General features: G+C 38.2%; 1 protein-coding gene across 1 annotated transcript in view; it reads right to left on the bottom strand.

Moving 5' to 3' along the window:
- The window catches only part of SUCLA2 (succinate-CoA ligase ADP-forming subunit beta), a 40,959-nt gene extending 21,911 nt beyond the window's left edge, over positions 1-19,048 (bottom strand). The window contains exons 1-4 of the mRNA XM_043478021.1: positions 18,900-19,048; positions 11,265-11,445; positions 4,515-4,614; positions 4,170-4,332 (exon numbers count right to left, since the gene is read on the bottom strand). Of these exons, the coding sequence (XP_043333956.1) occupies positions 4,170-4,332; positions 4,515-4,614; positions 11,265-11,445; positions 18,900-18,989 (534 nt within the window). The 5' untranslated portion in view covers positions 18,990-19,048. The remainder of the gene's footprint in view (positions 1-4,169; positions 4,333-4,514; positions 4,615-11,264; positions 11,446-18,899) is intronic.
- Between the last annotated feature and the right edge of the window lie 454 nt (positions 19,049-19,502).

A 19,502-nucleotide genomic window follows, 5' to 3' on the forward strand; every position in this document is an offset into this window, starting at 1 on the left:
CTATCTAGGTTTGTCAAAACTTTTCTTCCAAGGAGTAAGCGTCTTTTAATTTCATGGCTGCAATCACCATCTGCAGTGATTTTGGAGTCCAAGAAAATAAAGTCTGACACGACTTCCACTGTTTCCCCATCTATTTCCCATGAAGTGATGAGACCAAATGCCATGATCTTAGTTTTCTGAATGCTGAGCTTTAAGCCAACTTTTTCACTCTCCTCCTTCACTTTCATCAAGAGGCTTTCTGCCAGAAGGGTGGTGTCATCTGCATATCTGAGGTTATTGATATTTCTCCCTGCAATCTTGATTCCAGCTTGTGCTTCTTCCAGCCCAGCGTTTCTCATGATGTATTCTGCATATAAGTTAAATAAGCAGGGTGACAATATACAGCCTTGACGTACTCCTTTTCCTGTTTGGAACCAGTCTGTTGGTCATGAACAGTATGAAAAGGCAAAATGATAGGATACTGAAAGAGGAACTCCCTAGGTCAGTAGGTGCCCAATATGCTACTGGAGATCAGTGGAGAAATAACTCCAAAAAGAATGAAGGGATGGAGCCAAAGCAAAAACAATACCCAGTTGTGGTGTGACTGGTGATAGAAGCAAGGTCTGATGCTGTAAAGAACAATATTGGATAGGAACCTGGAGTGTTAGGTCCATGAATCAAGGCAAATTGGAAGTGGTCAAAAGGGAGATGTCAAGAGTGAATGTCAACATTCTAGAAATCAGCGAACTAAAACGGACTGGAATGGGTGAATTTAATTCAGATGACCATTGTATCTACTACTGTGGGCAGGAATCCCTTAGAAGAAATGGAGTAGCCATCATGGTCAACAAGAGAGTCCGAAATGCAGTACTTGGATGCAATCTCAAAAATGACAGAATGAGGGATACTAGGAATCCCTAAATATGTTGCCAGTTAGTCAGAAGTGAGGGTGACCTGGGAAAGCTAAATTTGCAACTGATGTCTGAAGTGAGGTCAGTCATGCAGAGGAATGAGCCCTTGACCTGTGAAGTCTGGCTCAACTCTGGGTACCCTGGTGTCAGAACTCACTGCAACACACACACACATACACAGTTTAACAAAAAAATTCACTGCGCCTTTCTGAAACTAAAGAAGAAAACAGAAGCAAGCTCAAGTAAAGGGAAATGTTTGAAATTAAAAGGATAATTTTTACTTTCTCTACAAACTTCAAATGAAAAGGCATTCTTCATTTCCTCCCTAGAAAGGCAATTCATAATTATAAGCTTTTAAAAGATCTAAAGCGAGAGGAAAAAGTTCAGATTTAAGAGTCTATCTATTACTGTCATGCTACTGAAGAATAATATAGATGAATTAATCTACAGATAACTCCCAAATATGATTTTATTCAAAAGAAGAGGTAGAATGAATAAACTTTTTAGAGTTTATTTGAACATTTTATTTTAGTTTTACTGTCCTTTTCTTCTCATATCTACTAATAAGAGAAGTGAAGAGCCACATAAAAGGCAGCACTACTGGGGGAAAATAGTTAACATTAAATTCTCATTAAAGTAATGATTAGATCTCTAAGAGTTGGCTGTAAGTTAGAGAAAAATCTAAAAAAATACATATGAAATTAAATATACAACAGAAAGTTAACTGCTCTTTGTACTAATTCCCTGACTAATTAATTAGACAGAAACCCTCAAATCTGTAGCCAACTATTCAGAAGAAAGCTTACGTAGGAAAATAAGAAAGATCTGTTAAAACAATGGCTGTAGTTTTGCATGTGGTCATGCCTGTTGAATGAACTGGTAATTCAAATAATCTGCTTTTTAACTCTGAAATTTTAGTGATAAACTTTCAGAACAGTAAGTTCTGGCAAAGAATTGTAATTTCAAATAAATTAATAATGCTATTTTCACATTCTTAGCCTAAATTTCTCTTTTCTTGTTGGTCTTATGAAAGGTTTTGCTTTAAAATGGGACTGAATTTAAAATTATATGACAAAGAAGCCACTTTATATAGCTCTTTTTAAAGAAATAAAAGTATGGAAAATTAACATTTGGAATTCTTGCAGCACATTTTAAATCTAATCCAAGAAAGTAAAAAAAAAACAAAAAAAAAAACTGACAGAGTTAAATGTACCATTCATTTACAGCAGCCTGCAGTGTTTTACTAGAAAAATTAAGTAGCAAATATGATTTGTTGAATTAGATTTGTCTCAGCCCAAAAGTACCCAACGGGCACTAGGCAAATGTTAAGAAAGCTGATTTTTTTAAAGTGCCAAAATACTGAAGAGGAACTTAAAATCAATTTTTGGGGGCACATCAACCCTACAGTACATATCTGCTCAGGCTTCCTTATGTGATACACACTAAAGACCAGTAGAGCTTATGATTCATCTCCTGAAAACAGATAAGCAACCAAATCAACTTTTAAAGACCTACTGACTCAGAAGCAGATGACTTTAATTCAATCAAAATGTGCTTTTCTTTTTAACTTAAATGGCTGACTTATTGTTTGTTGTTTAACAGGGATTCCCAAAATAGTTCATCTTACCCCCAAAAGTAACACCAGCCAACTCCACACTGGTCTAACACGATAGTATCAAAGCACATTATAATGTCTTTAGCTGAGTGGTTCAACCAGCACTACTGAACTTTTAGCACGAATTACTACAACTATATATTACTTGTACAAATGAAATAAACAGTTTTCCTTAATGAGACTCTAAGTTCTCTGAAAATTCAAGTTCTTAAAATGAATTCAAATTTGATCATTTTCTCTATTGCTTTAACATATCTTTAATAAAACACATTCACAGTGTTATAGCTGTATCTTTAAAACATATTCAGTTTGCTACATTTATTCCCATCAAAATGAGCTACTCTGAATGTGCAATATAACAGGACTCATTATCTCAAACTGTTTAGGCACATGTATCCTGTTTCTGGCTATAACAAAAAGTAAAAACATAATAACTAACAGAATGATAGATGTTGATATATAACATCACTGAAAAGGAAAAGAAAATGTAGGAAAACATAAATGAATTTGTAAAAACATAGTTTTTATAAATGTTTGTAATATACAAGATTACTGTCACGGCATTTCTAAAGCAACTTACAAAAGTAAATTCTGTCACATGAAGAAACCTAGAGGTAAAGACATCACTTCCAAACAAAACAATGCTTTTTATCTTATATCCTGGGTGGGTTTTTACCACCATCTAGTGTTATACCTTAAGAAATACTTTCTGATAAAAATTAAAAGTTACAAAAGACATTTTATAATATCACTCAAAAATTATTAGAAGACTTAATTAAATGTTAAAAAAAAAAAAAACACAGTATGGAAAACAGCTATTTTTTTAAAAGATGTTTTATATAAGAAAAGAGTTTCATGACTCTTAAAATTTCTGTCATATTACCAATTATATAATTTAGTGATGCTTTACATCAAATCTTGACCAGGGCTACCAAATATGAACCCAGTCTGCTTCAAAAGACAAGCTAGTTAGCATACAGATTCAGCTCATAAAACTTAACCAATGCACTCAAAAAGCCAGACAATTATACTACAAAATGACTGTCAACACCCTCTCCAAGCACAAGGTCTACAAAAGAAATTTCTCTTCCTGTGATGTCTTAAATTCACTGCTAGCATATTAAGTTCCATAAAGAAAGCAAGGCAGAATAAGGTTATGTTTCATAGAAGCATATTGTTTGCTACTGAATGTCTTCCTTGAACTTACCCAGTAGCAGGTCATTATGAAACAAACCTCAAAGTATAAAAATTCCAAGAAGTTGAAAAAGACAAAGATGAAGCCAGGGGTACACACTCTCTTAGTGGATCCAGAAACTTTCTCTTTGGTTAGACTATTCTACTGTGCTAGAAGTTATTTTCTCAGTTTATGGAATCTAAAGGTGAATCAGAGATGAATTAAGCTGCTCTTAGCAAATTAACAGAAATTCTGTGGGTTTTATTTCAGCATGGTTTTACCTACAGTTTTTATTACACAAGATTCTATTAAGTTTTACGGCATTAATCATGTTGTTTTCTTTAAACAAAAACATTGTTCTCCTGACATATACAAATAGATTATGGACCATACCTTTTTAATCTTTCCCATACAAATAGAAATAATAATCAACTTATGAAACTGAGTGTAATAAGATCATCCTAAATGCATCATGTCTACAATTACTCACTTGAAATGACCTTTCCATTGTGATTGCAAAGTAGTATTCTCTCCTGGGATATCTTCGTTCACAAACCAATACTTGATTGCATATCCTGCCCTTTTCTCCTGTTTGCTTGGTAAACAACTTTTTCCCAATCATTTGTGAGGAAACAGCTTTTGCTTCTTCTGGACTAAAATAAGAAAAAGAACTCAAACTCTTTTCTCCTCCAAGTGAGATAAATACAAGCACATGACAGCCAAAACCTTATCTCACCTACTACTTAAATCTCAGTATTTTTATCAATTCAACAAGGGCATCTTTTATAATATTCATTATTTCTTTAATAGTGATGATTTAAAAAAAAAAACTTACGAGAAAACTATCTTCACTCCTCCTTTGAGGCCACTTTCAAATGTTCCTTTTCCTCTGCCACCAGCCAAAACTTGTGCCTTTATCACAACATCTTTTGAACCTAGAAGAAAAGCACTTCTATTAGAAACAACACATGGAGCAGCACACAACACACAATAATTTGCTATTAAACATACATAATTAGCAATCTTACTAAACGTAGTAAATTAAAGATCCATTTACCCACAATGTTGAAAAATGAGGGTGTACTCCATGTACACAGATTTTCTAGATTAGGACACTAAAATATTCACCACCTACAGATTCACAAACTTAAAAAAATCAGCCACTCATATTAAACCATTTCTTAAGCATACTGAAAATAAGTTTACCTTTATTTGGTACTTTAAATATTAATTACTCTGCAAGGTACGAGATTTACAAAATTGAGAGTCAAATACCTTCCTAACAGTTTCCTCCCTCCCTATTGATATGTAAACTTGCTATCCTATGAAAATCTGAGGTATAAATGCTGCTTTGAGTAGAAATGTACCGTGACTTTCAGGGGAAGTTCCACTCCTGATACCAGTTCACGCTGTCCCACTTACACTCTCCAGCTGTACTGCTGTGAGAGGGATGACAGGAATTAAGGTATGTTTATCCAAAGATTCCGGAATGTTATGCTTCCAAGTCTTTAAGACATTTTTTCAGAAAATAATCTGAATTTTTCTTCTTTAACAGGTAAACTGATCTCTTTTCCTTCCTTCCTTTTCTAACATGATGAAGAAAATTATCAAACTAGTTGTTTAGCTTAGGTACTACTCTTCACGATCCCGAGCAACACTTTTTAAAGGAACATTCTGTCTCCCGAGACAGGCAGAATTTCAGAGCCTCCTCATTTTGCTTCTCACAGTATTTTGCCCATACTCGGGTGGTGCAGTGTTACCGCCTGAATCTACAGAATCCACCTGCCACTGCAGAAGACAAGGGTTTGGTCCCTGGGTGGGGAAGAGCCCCTGGAGGAGGAGATGGCAACCACTCCAGTATTCTTGCCAGGAAAAATCCATGGACAGAGGAACCCGGTGTGCTACAGTCCACAGGGTCTCAAAGTCAGTCATGACTGAGCACAGATGTGTGCTCAGTCACAGTTACAGCAGCGCAACACCACTATTACATTATGAAAAACAATTAACCTTTGAGGTCAGGATTAAGGACACTGTCATCTTATTTGCTGTATCCCCAGCACAAAGAGGTCCCTGGGATGTAACGACCACTCCATAAACGTCTATCTGAATACGCTAAAGATGGGAATTCTACCACCAGGAAAGGCCAGTCTCTAACAGGCATATACCAAGCCAGATGAGAGGGCACCCTCACCTAATCAAGGAGGTAACAAATACAGAGTGTGATCAAATAAGAAATGATCAAAAGTTTACACTGGAACAATTACTACAAAATGTTTAGACTTCCCTGTTAGCTCAGCTGGTAAAGAATCCGCCTGCAATGCGGGAGACCCCAGTTCAATTCCTGGGTCAAGAAGTCCCCTGGAGAAGGGAACGGCTATCCACTCCAGTATTCTCGGGCATTCCTGGTGGCTCAGTTGGTAAAGAATCCGCCTGCAATGCGGGAGACCTGGGTTCGATCCCTGGGCTGGGAAGATCCCCCGGAGAAGGGAACAGCTACCCACGCCAGTATTCTGGCCCGAAGAATTCCATGGTCCATATAGTCCATGGGATCGCAAAGAGTCAGACACGACAGAGCAACTTTCACTAATGATATGCATGTGTTCACACTGGAAATGTACACAAGTCAGAAGACAACCCTGCGAGTCAGTTCAGGCAGTGTTTTTTAAAAAAGTCCTTTCTCACACTCCACCAAACATTCAGTCAGGAAATCATACTGGTTCCACCTTCAAAATATATCCAGTCTCTGGACAACTTGTCATCACCTCGAGTTTCGGCCCTGATCCCAGCCACCAGGACCTCTCACCTAGATTACTCTCATCCCCAAGAGGATATTCTTGGCAGCAGCCAAAGTGAGCATGAAACTCCTCTACCTAAAACCTTGCACTGAATGCCCACTTGCCCGGGAGTTACAGGCAGAGTCCCTACAATGGCCTCAAGGCTCCGTGTAATCCCCCAGAATCCTTGCCCTTGTATCACGTCCTCCTCACTGTTCACACACCAGCTACTCTGGTCTCTCTGGTCCTGGGCATGTTCCTGTCTTCCTTCAGGATCTGGCTCCCAGCAACCTCTCTCCCTGGAATACTCTGCATACAGGTATCTTAGGAAAGGTACCCATTCCTTTTCAGTTTTTCTTTAAGTCTAAATTGTCCATGAGGTTTACCCTGATCACTCTACTTAACACTGCGACTGCCCACCCGTGACCAATCCACCTTACCCTGTTCTTTTTTTTATAGAAGTCATCACCTTCAAACATAATTTTCTCATGTTTATCATTTTTGTTTTGCTCCCCCACTAAATATAGACTCCAGAAGGGCAGAATCTTGCTCAGTGATATTTACAAGGTCCTGGGAGAGTTCCTAGTACACAATATATTCTGAATGATGAATAAAAGAACATTTACAAGCCAAGAGAATTCTTATGAATCCAGATTTTCCACTGCTCTTGAAAAATCTGAATTGGAAATCTTGGGCCCTACAACCAGAAATGACTAAAAAGTGTTTTGTTTACACAAGACATTATTTCAATTTGCCACAGTCCCCACCATTCTCAAATGTAACAACTAATTTTAGATAAAGATTAGAGAAAGTTTAGAAATTTCCTTAAAACTGACAATAATTTCCTTATTGAGAAGACAACAGGCAGCCTCAGGGACTACGGCAAATTAGAGTTCATGCCCAAATTACTGACAAAAGCAGCAGCCACTAGTCATTTTACCTGTTTCTGGTTACCTGTCGAGTCAGTTTTCCAGTACTTAAATATTCATTTAAATCCAAAGAGGATATCTGTAATCCAAACAGTATAAATGTAACATAAAAATGGACAACAGTTAAACTGGTGCTTTGCTGGGCTAAATTCAAACATTCCTATTCATCAAGCTGGGAACTTAACATACTGATCTATTAAGTAAGAGTAATGAAGTTCTATTTCTTCAAAAACATTTTACAAAACAGAAAGCTCTTCCCCCAGTGTCAATTTTCTTTTTCTTAGGAAAATAAACTCCTTAAGGGCACAAAAGATTCTTCAAAAGTTCCTTCTAAAAAAGTCTTTCACAACAAAAGAAGAGCAAAAAAAGAAACACAAGTAATGACATACAATCTCATCAGCTAGCAAAGCAGGGAGTATTAGAAGATAAATCTGAGGACAAATGATTGAAAGAAAGATTTTATTCAATTCCATTAATTCAATCAACAGTTACATCTACATAGGAGATACTATGCTAGAGTTCTTGATACAACAATGAGCAGAGAGCTCAGTCTTACTGGATTTGGCCCTTTCTCTAGTCAGACAAGAGCAAAATTTGTGGGTACCAAGATTATTTTTAAAGTATATTCACCATCCCTCCTAGCTTTAGTCATTCACAAATGTAGTTAAGCACTCCTCATACACAGTCATCTAATAAGACATCAGAAAAAGGAAAAGGAGGCCAATAGAAATCTGCCTCCAGGCTGACATTCACTAATCTGCACCCTCTGCATGTTTATTTAACCAGAGAGAAATTCTATCTCAACTATACTAGAATCCAAACTGTATTTCTAAAATCAACAGGGAAATCATAAGAATTCTACCAAATGCCTTAGTGAAACCATGTTTTCTTGAAGCAGTTAACTGCTCTTAGAACTGACCCCAAATTATAACTATTTCATTTCTCTGTGCTTAACAACCCTTTGATAATCCATTCCATGCCATTTTCTTCCGTCACCCTTCATTGTGTGACTCCTATGAGTCTTAAAATACCGGAATTAGCTTTCTTTCCAACCATTCTCCTATCCCTAACTTCAATTATTCACAATAGGTAAAACTTGCCCCTAGGGCAGTGTTTTCAAACTTTTATCACATCAGGACAGATGTCATGATAATGATAATGCCAGAAAATAATAGAATTTGTAGGGAATACTGGGGAAAGAGGTCAGAGCTCTTTTGGAAGGAGTTACCAGCTACAGGGCTCAGTGGCCCCAGGCCTCATGCTAACTAAACTTCTCTTGCCACCCACGGGACTGAAGGGAAGCAATACTTTGTCACATCTGTAACACATTTTTGCCCTAGTTTATCAGTTGGTGAGGTAAGACTTTTTGTTTTTAATGGGAATTAACATTCTATGAATTTTGGAGTAACTGAGAAGCGAAAATTAGCCAAAATCAGCACTGAAAATTGCTAGCTAAATGGAAAGAATCAGGTGTATTTCTAGGGCACCTCATAACACAACTTGTACAATTACATCCCATAATCGGTATCTTCTGATATTAATGACTCACCACAAAAAACAAAATTGTTTCAACATTCTTAAAGTAGTTATGAAATGCATCTTTTAAAATGTAGTGTTTCTGATCCTTTAGATTTAAAGGTCCTATCTGTCACTAATCCCACTCCCTATGACAATCATCATTTTGCAGCCTTCTTTGACAAAAGCACACTTTCTAGATAAACATAATGCCTTCAGTTCCAAGGGCCTCAAAATCAGAGCTGCTTATCTGCTCCTTACTACTTCCAAGTCCTGGATCCAGAGAACTTGTCAGAAATTTCACAGCTACAATATATCCTATATATTAACTATTCTTTCTTTCACAGCTAGAAATCATTAAAGATTTTTACAGTGAGTAAATAAATCAAGAGACTTGCATCTGAATAAATCCTGCCTGTTTTATGCAAAAGTTTGTACACAAATAATTTTTTTTTGACAACACAGTGAAATTTGACTAAATGAGAAAATATACGGAAAACTAAGAAAACCAATTATAATAATTTGGAAGCGGAAAAAGAAACACTAGCTTTAACTGACTTCATTAAATCTGACCCTTTTATCACATAAAGTGTATGGAAAACACTTTATGCCTTCAGCTTTATGAAGAAGGAAAGAACTAGTAAATGAAAAAATTAATCACTCAAAAGATTAAACTAACAAAATTAAAAGAAGAAAGTCAAATGTCTGAAATTCATCCTTAAGTACAGAAGGGTAGAATAAGAAAGCCTTTTGCTTCCTAGTTATCTGGGTCTTTAGAAATTAACATTTAGGTCATATATCTAAGACTGAATCTCAAGAAGGTAGTTATTAAAAAGTGCCTTTGCAAGAAATACTACAGAAATATAATCATGAGTTTTCTTTAAGCCATGACCCTTAAAAGCCCCTAATATACATGATGTTTTAAAGGTTAAAATGAGGTACATCTTTTACCATGGACAAGTTCAAACTGCAGGTTACCATTAATTAACAAAAATTTCACCAAAATTAGTATGAATTTGCATCAGATTTTTACTGAATAAAAAGAAGTTTGCTTGTAATCTGAATAAAAAGAACTGTTTTTCTGATTAAGAATAAACAAAACTGTAAATTAAAAATCATACTTCCAAGACAAGGAAATCAAGAGTGCCCCCCATTCAAAAACATATCATATGATATATGACAACCTTCTGATCTTCTACATGCTTTCACTTTTGAAACAAAAACCCACCCTAGAAACAAGTAAGTACAGATAGAGACGAAAACTTTTACAATTTTCAACAGTTTAAAATGTTCCACATCTTTCCTAAAATAATAATAAAAGCAAAATTTTCACCAAAGCACGTTTAAAGGCATATTAGTCAAATGTACATACAAGAGAGATTATGATAATTATTAATACATAAAATTGGTGTGATTTTAAATACTGCTAAAAAGAAAATGCAGTGTATAGCTAGTACATTACTCATTAACATGTTCTCCTATTAGATCCTTAAAAATATAAAGTGAAGCATACTTTCCAAACTCCAAATTTATTTTTTAATTGAGATTAACATAAATTCAAATTAATCAAAGCTATTAAGGTTTCTATTATCAGTAAAAGAATCTAATAAACATGGGCAACTATTTAATTCATTTAAAAAGATTAACATTTATATTAATATTGATTACCTAAGTGTCAAGCCCTCTTCTAAGAGGTTGGGGTCTATCAGTGAATAAAAGACAAAGAAGCCGTACTCTCATAGAGCTTACATTCTAATGCTGAACTTCTTTTTTTCTCCTTCTGATTCTCTATTTTTCATGTTCAAAAAAAAGACGGGGAAACACTGTACCTCTCCTTGTGTTCTCAGTCACTCAGTCATATCTGACTCTCTGTGACCACATGGACTGCAGCCCGCCAGGCTCCTCTGTCTGGGGAATTTTCCAAGCAAGAATATTGGAGCCGGTTGCCTTTCCTACTCCAGGGGATCTTCTCAACCCAGAGACTCTTGGGTCTCCTGCACTGGCAGGCAGATTCTTTACCACTATGCCACCTGGGAAGCCCCAGACTTCTCTTTACAAATACATAAACAGCTAACATCTTTCACCATTCCCTGAAGAATCAACAGAGCCAGATTTCCTTCCCTAAAGGACTTCAGCTCAAAAGACTAAACACAGGACTTCAGCTTCTTGAAACTTTGATTCTTAAGTTACGGGCACTATGGGAGCTCAGAAAATCTCAATTTTAGCATGTCAACAATCCTAAGTTCTACCTTCTCTTTTACATGAATAAAACTTATTTTAAAAAATATAAAAGAAAAGTCAAAAGTTGTTATTAAGCCAGAAGTAAAGTTCATATCTTATCTGAGAACCTATTTCTTAATTTAGTACCTAATTTTTTGGCGATTGCATAAGCTTCATCTGGTGACTTAGCCACGTGTCCTTTGGGAATGGAGACGCCAGCTTCCTGCAACAATTCCATACTCAGGTATTCATGCAGAGAGAGATTCCTTTGCTGTTGATGCTGTATTTGGACTCCATGGTTGTTAAACAATCCGGAGCTTCCCAGGACCTAGAGAAATTGGGGACATATTTATATAAAGAGTGATTTAGCAGAAATTCTTGTTAAAAACACTTCAAAATACTTTGGAGTACTTGATTCTTCAAAACTATAACAAAATTGTCATAGTAAAACATCAAAATATCATATTCAGAGTAAATTACAGCACAAAACTAACAGCTAATCTACTAGCTAAACGTCAAAAGTGACCCTTATAGTTTTAACTTTTTCCTCATTATCGCTAGTCTTTAACTTTCATTTGAGCTATACCTCCATATCCCTAATGATCTACAGAGCATTTCTACCTCAAAGCCAAATTCTGCAGATCTAAAACCAATCTCCTATTTCCACCAAATCAAAAATCCTTCCCATCTTTCTTCTCTCCATCATTCCTCCAGCACCTAACAAATTGCCTGACACGAGACATGAGGTACCTGTATGATGTGGTACCATCAATCTTTCATACATTCAAAATTCAAACCCCGACTTCATCAGCACTGCACAGCGTGGTGTGCCGCCCAGATCCCCCCTCAGGACCAAGGCATTCATAGCCCCAGCTGCTGGGAGGGCTGGCAGCTGACAGGCCTCAGCTGAGTGCCCTCACTGGAGCCTTTCTGTAGCCAATGCCTGACCAATGAGAGTCAGGGTAGGGACGTAAAAACCTGGTGTGCGTGTGCATGCTCAGTCGCTCAGTCAGTCGTGTCCAGCTCTTTGTGACCCTATGAACTGAGGCCGCCAGGCTCCTCTGTCCGTGGGATTCTACAGGCAAGAATACTGGAAAAACTGGGTTGCCATGCCCTCTCCAGGGGATCTTCCCGACCTAGGGATCAAATCCACGTCTCTTATGTCTCCTGCATTAGCAGATGGGTTCTTTATTGCTAAGGCACCGGGAAAGTCCAAATACCTGGCACCTCACCCCAATTTGGGACAATTCAGGATCATCCTAGTTGCAGACCTCCCACAGAAGAGCAGAGGTCCCACTGCACTACACTAGAGCTGCAGTCAATCCTCCTTCCTTCACTCTCCCACAGGTACTGATCCTGAGATCACTTCTCAATAAACTTCCTTCCTGAAACTCTCCATCGAATACTTGGCAAATCACAATCTGCAATATCATCTTTAATGCATTCCTTCTGAACTATTCCTTTTATAAACCCCTTTAGGTGTACGTGCTTCACAAACAAACTGTGAAAGCTTCTAAGAAAGAAACGCCCACCAACTTCCCTTTTTCAATCTATGTAAAACATTCATTCACTCAAAAACTCACTGAGCACCTAGACACTGGAAATAGAGAGGTCAACCCAACAAAATCCTTGCACCTAAAGCTTACAATTTAGTATGTATTTGTATGTTGGGGGTTGGGGGAGGCACAAACAATAAAGAAAGAAAATATGCCAAACAGCAATAAGAGTAAAAAGACAGAAAATTAAAAAATAAGAAGTGCTATTTTATACAGTTACAGGAGTTTTCTCCACTAAAACATCCGTCCGGGGCGGGGGCGGGGGGGGGGGGGGGGGGCTGAGTTAAGAATTATTTTTTCAAAAAGAAATAAGTAGGAAACAGAAACAAGATATCCCTCTACAAACTAAATAAGTCATTGCTGAAAGACAAAGGAGTATGAGAGTTGTCAGCGTCTGGTTGCAGGGCCACAACAATGAGAAGTACTGAAAGAAGGATGCAATCAGAAAGATCTCGAGCATCTATGGATCCCAAAACTACCCCCTAAGTTAGAGCCTAGTCTTAAACCATCATTAACACCACACAGAAACACTTCTCAACCTTTTTCCAGACTCCTCAGTTCTATCAACTTTATATGGCAATATGCAGAACAAATTAAGTGCTGTTGGAATCACACATTTAAATGTTATCCATCCATACATTTCTATTATCTCCACAAAGAATGCTGAAACATTGTTCACATGAAACACAGAGTATCATAAGAAATGAATTTAAAACAATCTCATAGAAAATAGTCTGCTTCTTAAAGAGGGTTCATGAACCACCTGCATCAAGATTCCCTAGGAATGCCTCCAAAATGCAGGTTCCAAGGCCCTACTCTCATCTATAAAAGCAGAATCTCTGAATTGTGCCACAAAAAATCTGCATTTGTAAAGTTATTCAGTTGATTCTTAAGCACTCTACAGTTTGAGAACGAATAGTCTAACAAATCAATCACATAGAACAGCAAGCTATTTCTGATTCATTTGGTAAGCTAAAATGCTGGATAAAATTTCTCTTGTTAGCTCAATTCCCTGATTTAGTTTCACTTCAGTATTAAAAACTAACAACCTCCTAAACTTCAGTGTACATCTACCTTGTGAAATCCCACCCTTGGGTGAAGCCTCAAGAGAAATGAGTGCTTAGTCTATCAAAGGGCATATATAGCAGGCTTATTCATAACAGACAAAAAAATGGAAACGACCCAGCTGCTCATCAACAGAAGAAGGGGTAGGAACTTCCTTGGTGTCCAGTGGTTAAGAATCCACCCTTCAATGCAAGGAACATGGTTTTAATCTCTGGTAGGAGAAATAAGATCCTACATGCCTTGGGGCAACTAAGCACCACAATGAAGACCCAGCACAGCCAAAATAGAAAAACAAATAATTTAAATCATTTTAAAAATAGAAGAATGGGTAAAATGTACTATATCAATAGAAGGGTACAGAGCAAAAAAGGAAAAACGTATTGCTCACACAACAATGGATTCATCTCACAAGTACAATTTTAAGGGAAAGAAGCCAGACACAACAATACATACTTATACAATTTTTTAAATGTAGTTCAAACTCAGAATTAACATACAGTGATGGAAGTCAGAATAAGTGGAGGGTTACCTGTTGGTGAGTACTGATAAAGAGTGCCTTCTGAAGGCTAAAAACACACATATATATAACACGATTTGAACAGCAGCTACAAAGATCGATCCATACATACAAATTAATCTAGCTACCCATATGGGATCACAGAGTCGGATACAACTTAGCAAATGAACAGCAAAAACTGAAGTTGTACATAAATTATGTACTTTGCTGTACAGAAATTATACCTCAAAATAATAAAAAATAAGGGGGCCAAGGCAGAGTACCTAGCATAAGCTTGGTAAAAATAGTCACGCACTGAAACATTTTTTTGGATGCCTATATACCAGACACTGTACTAGGAACAGTAAAAGAATGAGATCAACTTGGTCCCAACCACAGAGTTCACAGATGTGTAAATAAACAGCTGCAACACGTGTAAGAGTGGGCATAATCACCAGGTGGAATGTAATTATCCAGATAGACCAGAAAAAATACTACAGAGGCTTGATCCCAGTTTAAAAAAAAAAATCTAACAGCTAAAAAGGACATTTCAGGGACAACTGGGGAAATATGAATCTGCCCTATATATTAGATATTAGTATTATGACAATTTTATATTTCTAAAGTATGATAACTATATTGTGGTTATTTGTGTCTCTCATTCTTAAGAGACATATGTTGCAATATCTAAGGATGGAGTGCCATGATAGCTGAAACTTATTCTCAAATACTTCAACAAAAATACATGAATGTAATCTATACATACATGCATATGTACATAAATTATATATTATACATAATATTTTAATTTATATAATATTTAAATGATATAAATTATAAATTATATAAACTGAATAACATGTAAATTTTTAAAGATAAAGAAAATGTGGCAAAATGTTAAATGAAGGTGAGGGTGATATGGGTGTTCACTGTATAGTTGAAACATACCTATCAGTTTGAAATTTTTCCAAAAAAGCTTGATGATAAATTTATGACACAAAATTCTATGGTTTCTTTCAAATGTCTAAAAGAATTAGTAGTACTCATAAGGTGTTGCTGATAGCTTTTCAGACCACATTAAGGTTTTTTTTTAAATATTAGAAATATTTTGATAATCCTTTCCTTGCGCCACTAGAAGCTGTAACTTGAAATATCATCAGCTAGAAATCATGATGGTAATACAAATCCCTGCATAATCACAAAGATTCCCCACACTGATGCATTTTTCTTTCCTGATGTATCACTTAGAAGATTCCTACTGCCAAAAAGCCACCAACTCCTGGCCAAACTCCTACACCACCACCTCTCCAATCCATACTGAGTTTAAGTAATACTTATTCAAAAGTGGGGAAGTGTAGTTACTAGGGAGTATGATTCACAACAAATAAGAATATATCTAAAATTGTTTAATATGCTCATAACTTGAACTATTTTTATCAAATATACACTGGACAAAAGATACAGAGAAACAAGAAGAGAGTCAAAGCACTAAACAAAATGTTTAAGAGAATCTGCTACACTCAATGGGTGACCCTGAACAAGACTGCTTAAGCTCTGCACCTCTATGTCCCCATCTACTAAAGCAAGGGGTTAGACCCAACATTCTTCATAGTATTATTGACAATAGCCGAGATAATGGAAGCAACCTAAATGTCCACTGTCAGAGGACTGGATAAAGAAGATGTGGGACATCTAAACAACAGAATACTACTCAGTCATAAAAAGAATGAGATAATGCCATTTGCATGAACATGGATGGATCTAAAGATCATACTAAGTCAGAGAAAGATAAATATATGATATCACTTACATGTGGAATAAAAAAAAAAGATACAAACGAACTTATTTACAAAACAGAAACAGACTCACAGACTTCAAAAACAGTGTTATCAAAGGGGAACCTTGGGGAGGAAGGATAAATTAGGACAAGGGTCTCCAACCTCCAGTATCTAACGCCTGATGATCTGAGGTGGAGCTGATGTAATAATAATAGAAATAAAGTATACAATAAATATAATACACTTGAATAATCCCAAAACCATCCCCGCCCCCGCCCCCAGCCCGTGGAAAAACTGTCTTCCACAAAACTGGTCCTTGGTGCCAGAAAGGGTGGGGAACACTTAATTAGGAGTTTGGGATTAACACATACACACTGCTGCTGCTGCTGCTGCTAAGTCACTGCAGTCGTGTCCGACTCTGTGTGACCCCATAGACGGCAGCCCACCAGGCTCCCCTGTCTCTGGGATTCTCCAGGCAAGAACACTGGAGTGGGTTGCCATTTCCTCCTCCAATGAGTGAAAGTGAAAAGTGAAAGGGAAGTCGCTTAGTCGTGTCCAACTCTTAGCGATCCCATGGACTGCAGCCTACCAGGCTCCTCCATCCATGGGATTTTCCAGGCAAGAGTACTGGAGTGGGGTGCCACTGCCTTCTCTGACACACTACTATATATAAAACAGATAATCAATAAGGACCTACTCTATAGCACAAGAAACTCTACTCAATATTCTGTAATAATCTAGATGGGAAAAAGAGTCTGAAAAAGAATGAATGTATATATATGTATTCCACACACACATATATATTTCTGTAAATAATTGATAGATATAAATATAATTGAGTATAATATATATATAATTGAATCACTAAACTGTACCTGAAACACAACATTATTGATCAACTGTACTCCAATACAAATTAAAGATTAAATTAAAAATAAAAGCAAGGGGTTAGACTAAGGTGATTTCAAACTCCAAAGCTGTATTTCTTAAAGTGAGGGTGGAAGAGATGTTTAAGACAATATATTAGGCATCTCTATAAGGAGAAATAAAGACTTTTAAAGGGATTTCCAAAAGTATAAAGATGATGATTAGAAGGGAAACAGATTTGTTCACCAAAGTCTCATTTTCTAAAAACCCTTTAAGACCCAAAAGAAGGAAGTTCAAGGCTAAAAAAAAAAAAAAAAAAAAATCACTTCTCCTGTTAGGAAGCAAACTCAAAGAATTCACTAGATTGAAAGAATGAATAGCTTTAAAAAGAAAAAAAAAAGTCTAAATTCATTTACAGCATGTCTGAAGTTACTTCCAAAACACAACCAAAAGCTCTGGAAATGACTTATGAAGCTAATCATACCCTTCCACAAGTTTGTTCATGTCAACATATATTGGGAAGAATTGTCTAATTCTCATGCTCTAGAAAAAACTGTAGAGCAGATTCAAACACACAGACTTTGGAGCTACACACTTCCGGAATGAAGGCCCAGTTCTGATCTCACCTGCTTGGTGATCTAGACCAAATGACTCGTTCTCTTAGCCAGAGTTTCTCCATCAGTGATATGGAGATTAATGACTTCCTTACAGTGTTGCCCAAAAGCCTAATGAAAGACTACATGTAAAATCCTTGGCACAGTTCCTGGCAGACAGCATATGCTTCAACAAACACGAAACCAATGCCTCCTACCACCAAATTCCCTTACTAAATTTATGATTAATCTCTTTACCCAAAACTTTATTCCCATTCTTGTCCCCTCTACCTCAATCCTGTGCTATCTGAACACTAATCAACTAGAGTCTGATGACTAAAACTGCTGTGTTGATAACATCATTCATGTCCTAAAACTGCTACTGCAGATACCATCATTAAAGAACAAACCCAGGTTGCTTCTCCATGACAAGATGAGCTAATAGGCCCCAAGCCTTAGATTTATCACAGAATCGTAAATAATAAACAACTCAACTCCCTGACACTAGAATCAGAAATGTCACAGAAATTACACAAGCCAATGATTAATCCCAGCTTCTTTGTTCTCCCCCTGTAATACAACTCTTTTAAAAAAAAAAAAAAAAACTCCTAACTGAAAGATCAAGTTGCAGTGGATCTGTGACTTGTCTCCCACTCTCTTGCCTGGCGCCCTGCAAATAAACCCTTATTTTGCTGCAAACAACCCCTGTCAGAATTTGGCTTTCTATGCCATGGACACACAAGCCCTTGCTCCGTTACTTTTACTTACACACACACACACACACACACACACACTCTGAGGCTATGATGCTATTGTGTATGCAGAGAAAAAAAAAGTAATCCAAAAGATTATTTTATTTCCCCAATTGATAAGTTGGTGAACATCATCTCATTCTCACTATTAAACAACTACCTGGGGTAAACGGGAAGCTTCCCGGCCTCGTCTCAGGAAAGGCCAGTCAGCAAGCAGTGCTGGTTCTGCGAAGCATCCAAGAGACACAAAAGTGTATCTGAAGGGCATGCACTCCTCCTCAAAGAGCTGCGGAAGCCTCGGCCCACCGGGCCGGAGACAGGAGCAAGCAGAAGAAGGTGTCCTGCCCCCCGCCTCTCCTTTCGGAGTCTTCCCCGCCGCCGCCCTCTCAGTAACAAGGTGAGCAGCTCTGGCCAGATGGCCGGAGCTCCTCGCAGATTTTAGGCTGCAGTAAAAAGGCGCAAACATGAGCCCGTTCGCAGGCCCGGCGGGCAGCACTCCCGGGCAAGCCGCCCGCCACTCCGGCGGGGCACCCCCCCTGTCACCCAATGTCACCGACTGCGGAGTGACCGGAGCCGGGCCCCGGGCCCCCTCGCACCTCGCCCACAGGAGCCAGCCCTCCACCTCGCCCTTTCTCCTGCCAACCCTCAAGGCGGGATCGGGCAGGGCCTCAATACCTGGGCGGCGGCCGGCAGAGCCGTCCGGGGTCGGTGGCTCCTCAGCGTGGCGGCAGCCAAGAGCCGGCTGTAGAACACGGAGGCCGCCATTTCTCAGCCCGACCAAGTCCCCGGGCGCCGCGCGCAGGCGCAGAACCTCGAGACGCCCGGAGACGCGGCGGCTCCCTACGCGCGCACCGCCCCTAGCCCCGCCCATGGGGCGGAGCTTCTGATTAACTCTGCGGTGGTGGCCCCGGGCTAGGGCAGCAGGCGTTACTGCTGACAAGCTCGCGTAGGCGGACAGAGAGCAAACTTTAACCTTTGTAACTGGACACCGCAGCCTGAACACCAGACCTGCGGTCGGCGCTCAGAAACCCGAAGCTTTCCTAGCGAAATGTAATGGAGAGATGACCAACGCCACCACCTGTGTGATCTTAACATCTCCGAGTCTCAGGTGCCTCATCTGTAAAACGGGGTTCGTTCAGAAAACAAGAACTTGCATCCCTGTTTTTGTGCCAAATACTGCCTTTGGGATACAGCAGTATCCCAAATCCAATACGTTGTCCCACACTTTGTCCAGTATCCCAAAGTATCCAAAACTTTGGCCACCTGATGCAAAGAACT

Source organism: Cervus canadensis, chromosome 9 (genome assembly GCF_019320065.1).
Source record: "Cervus canadensis isolate Bull #8, Minnesota chromosome 9, ASM1932006v1, whole genome shotgun sequence".
NCBI classification, from domain to species: domain Eukaryota; kingdom Metazoa; phylum Chordata; class Mammalia; order Artiodactyla; family Cervidae; genus Cervus; species Cervus canadensis.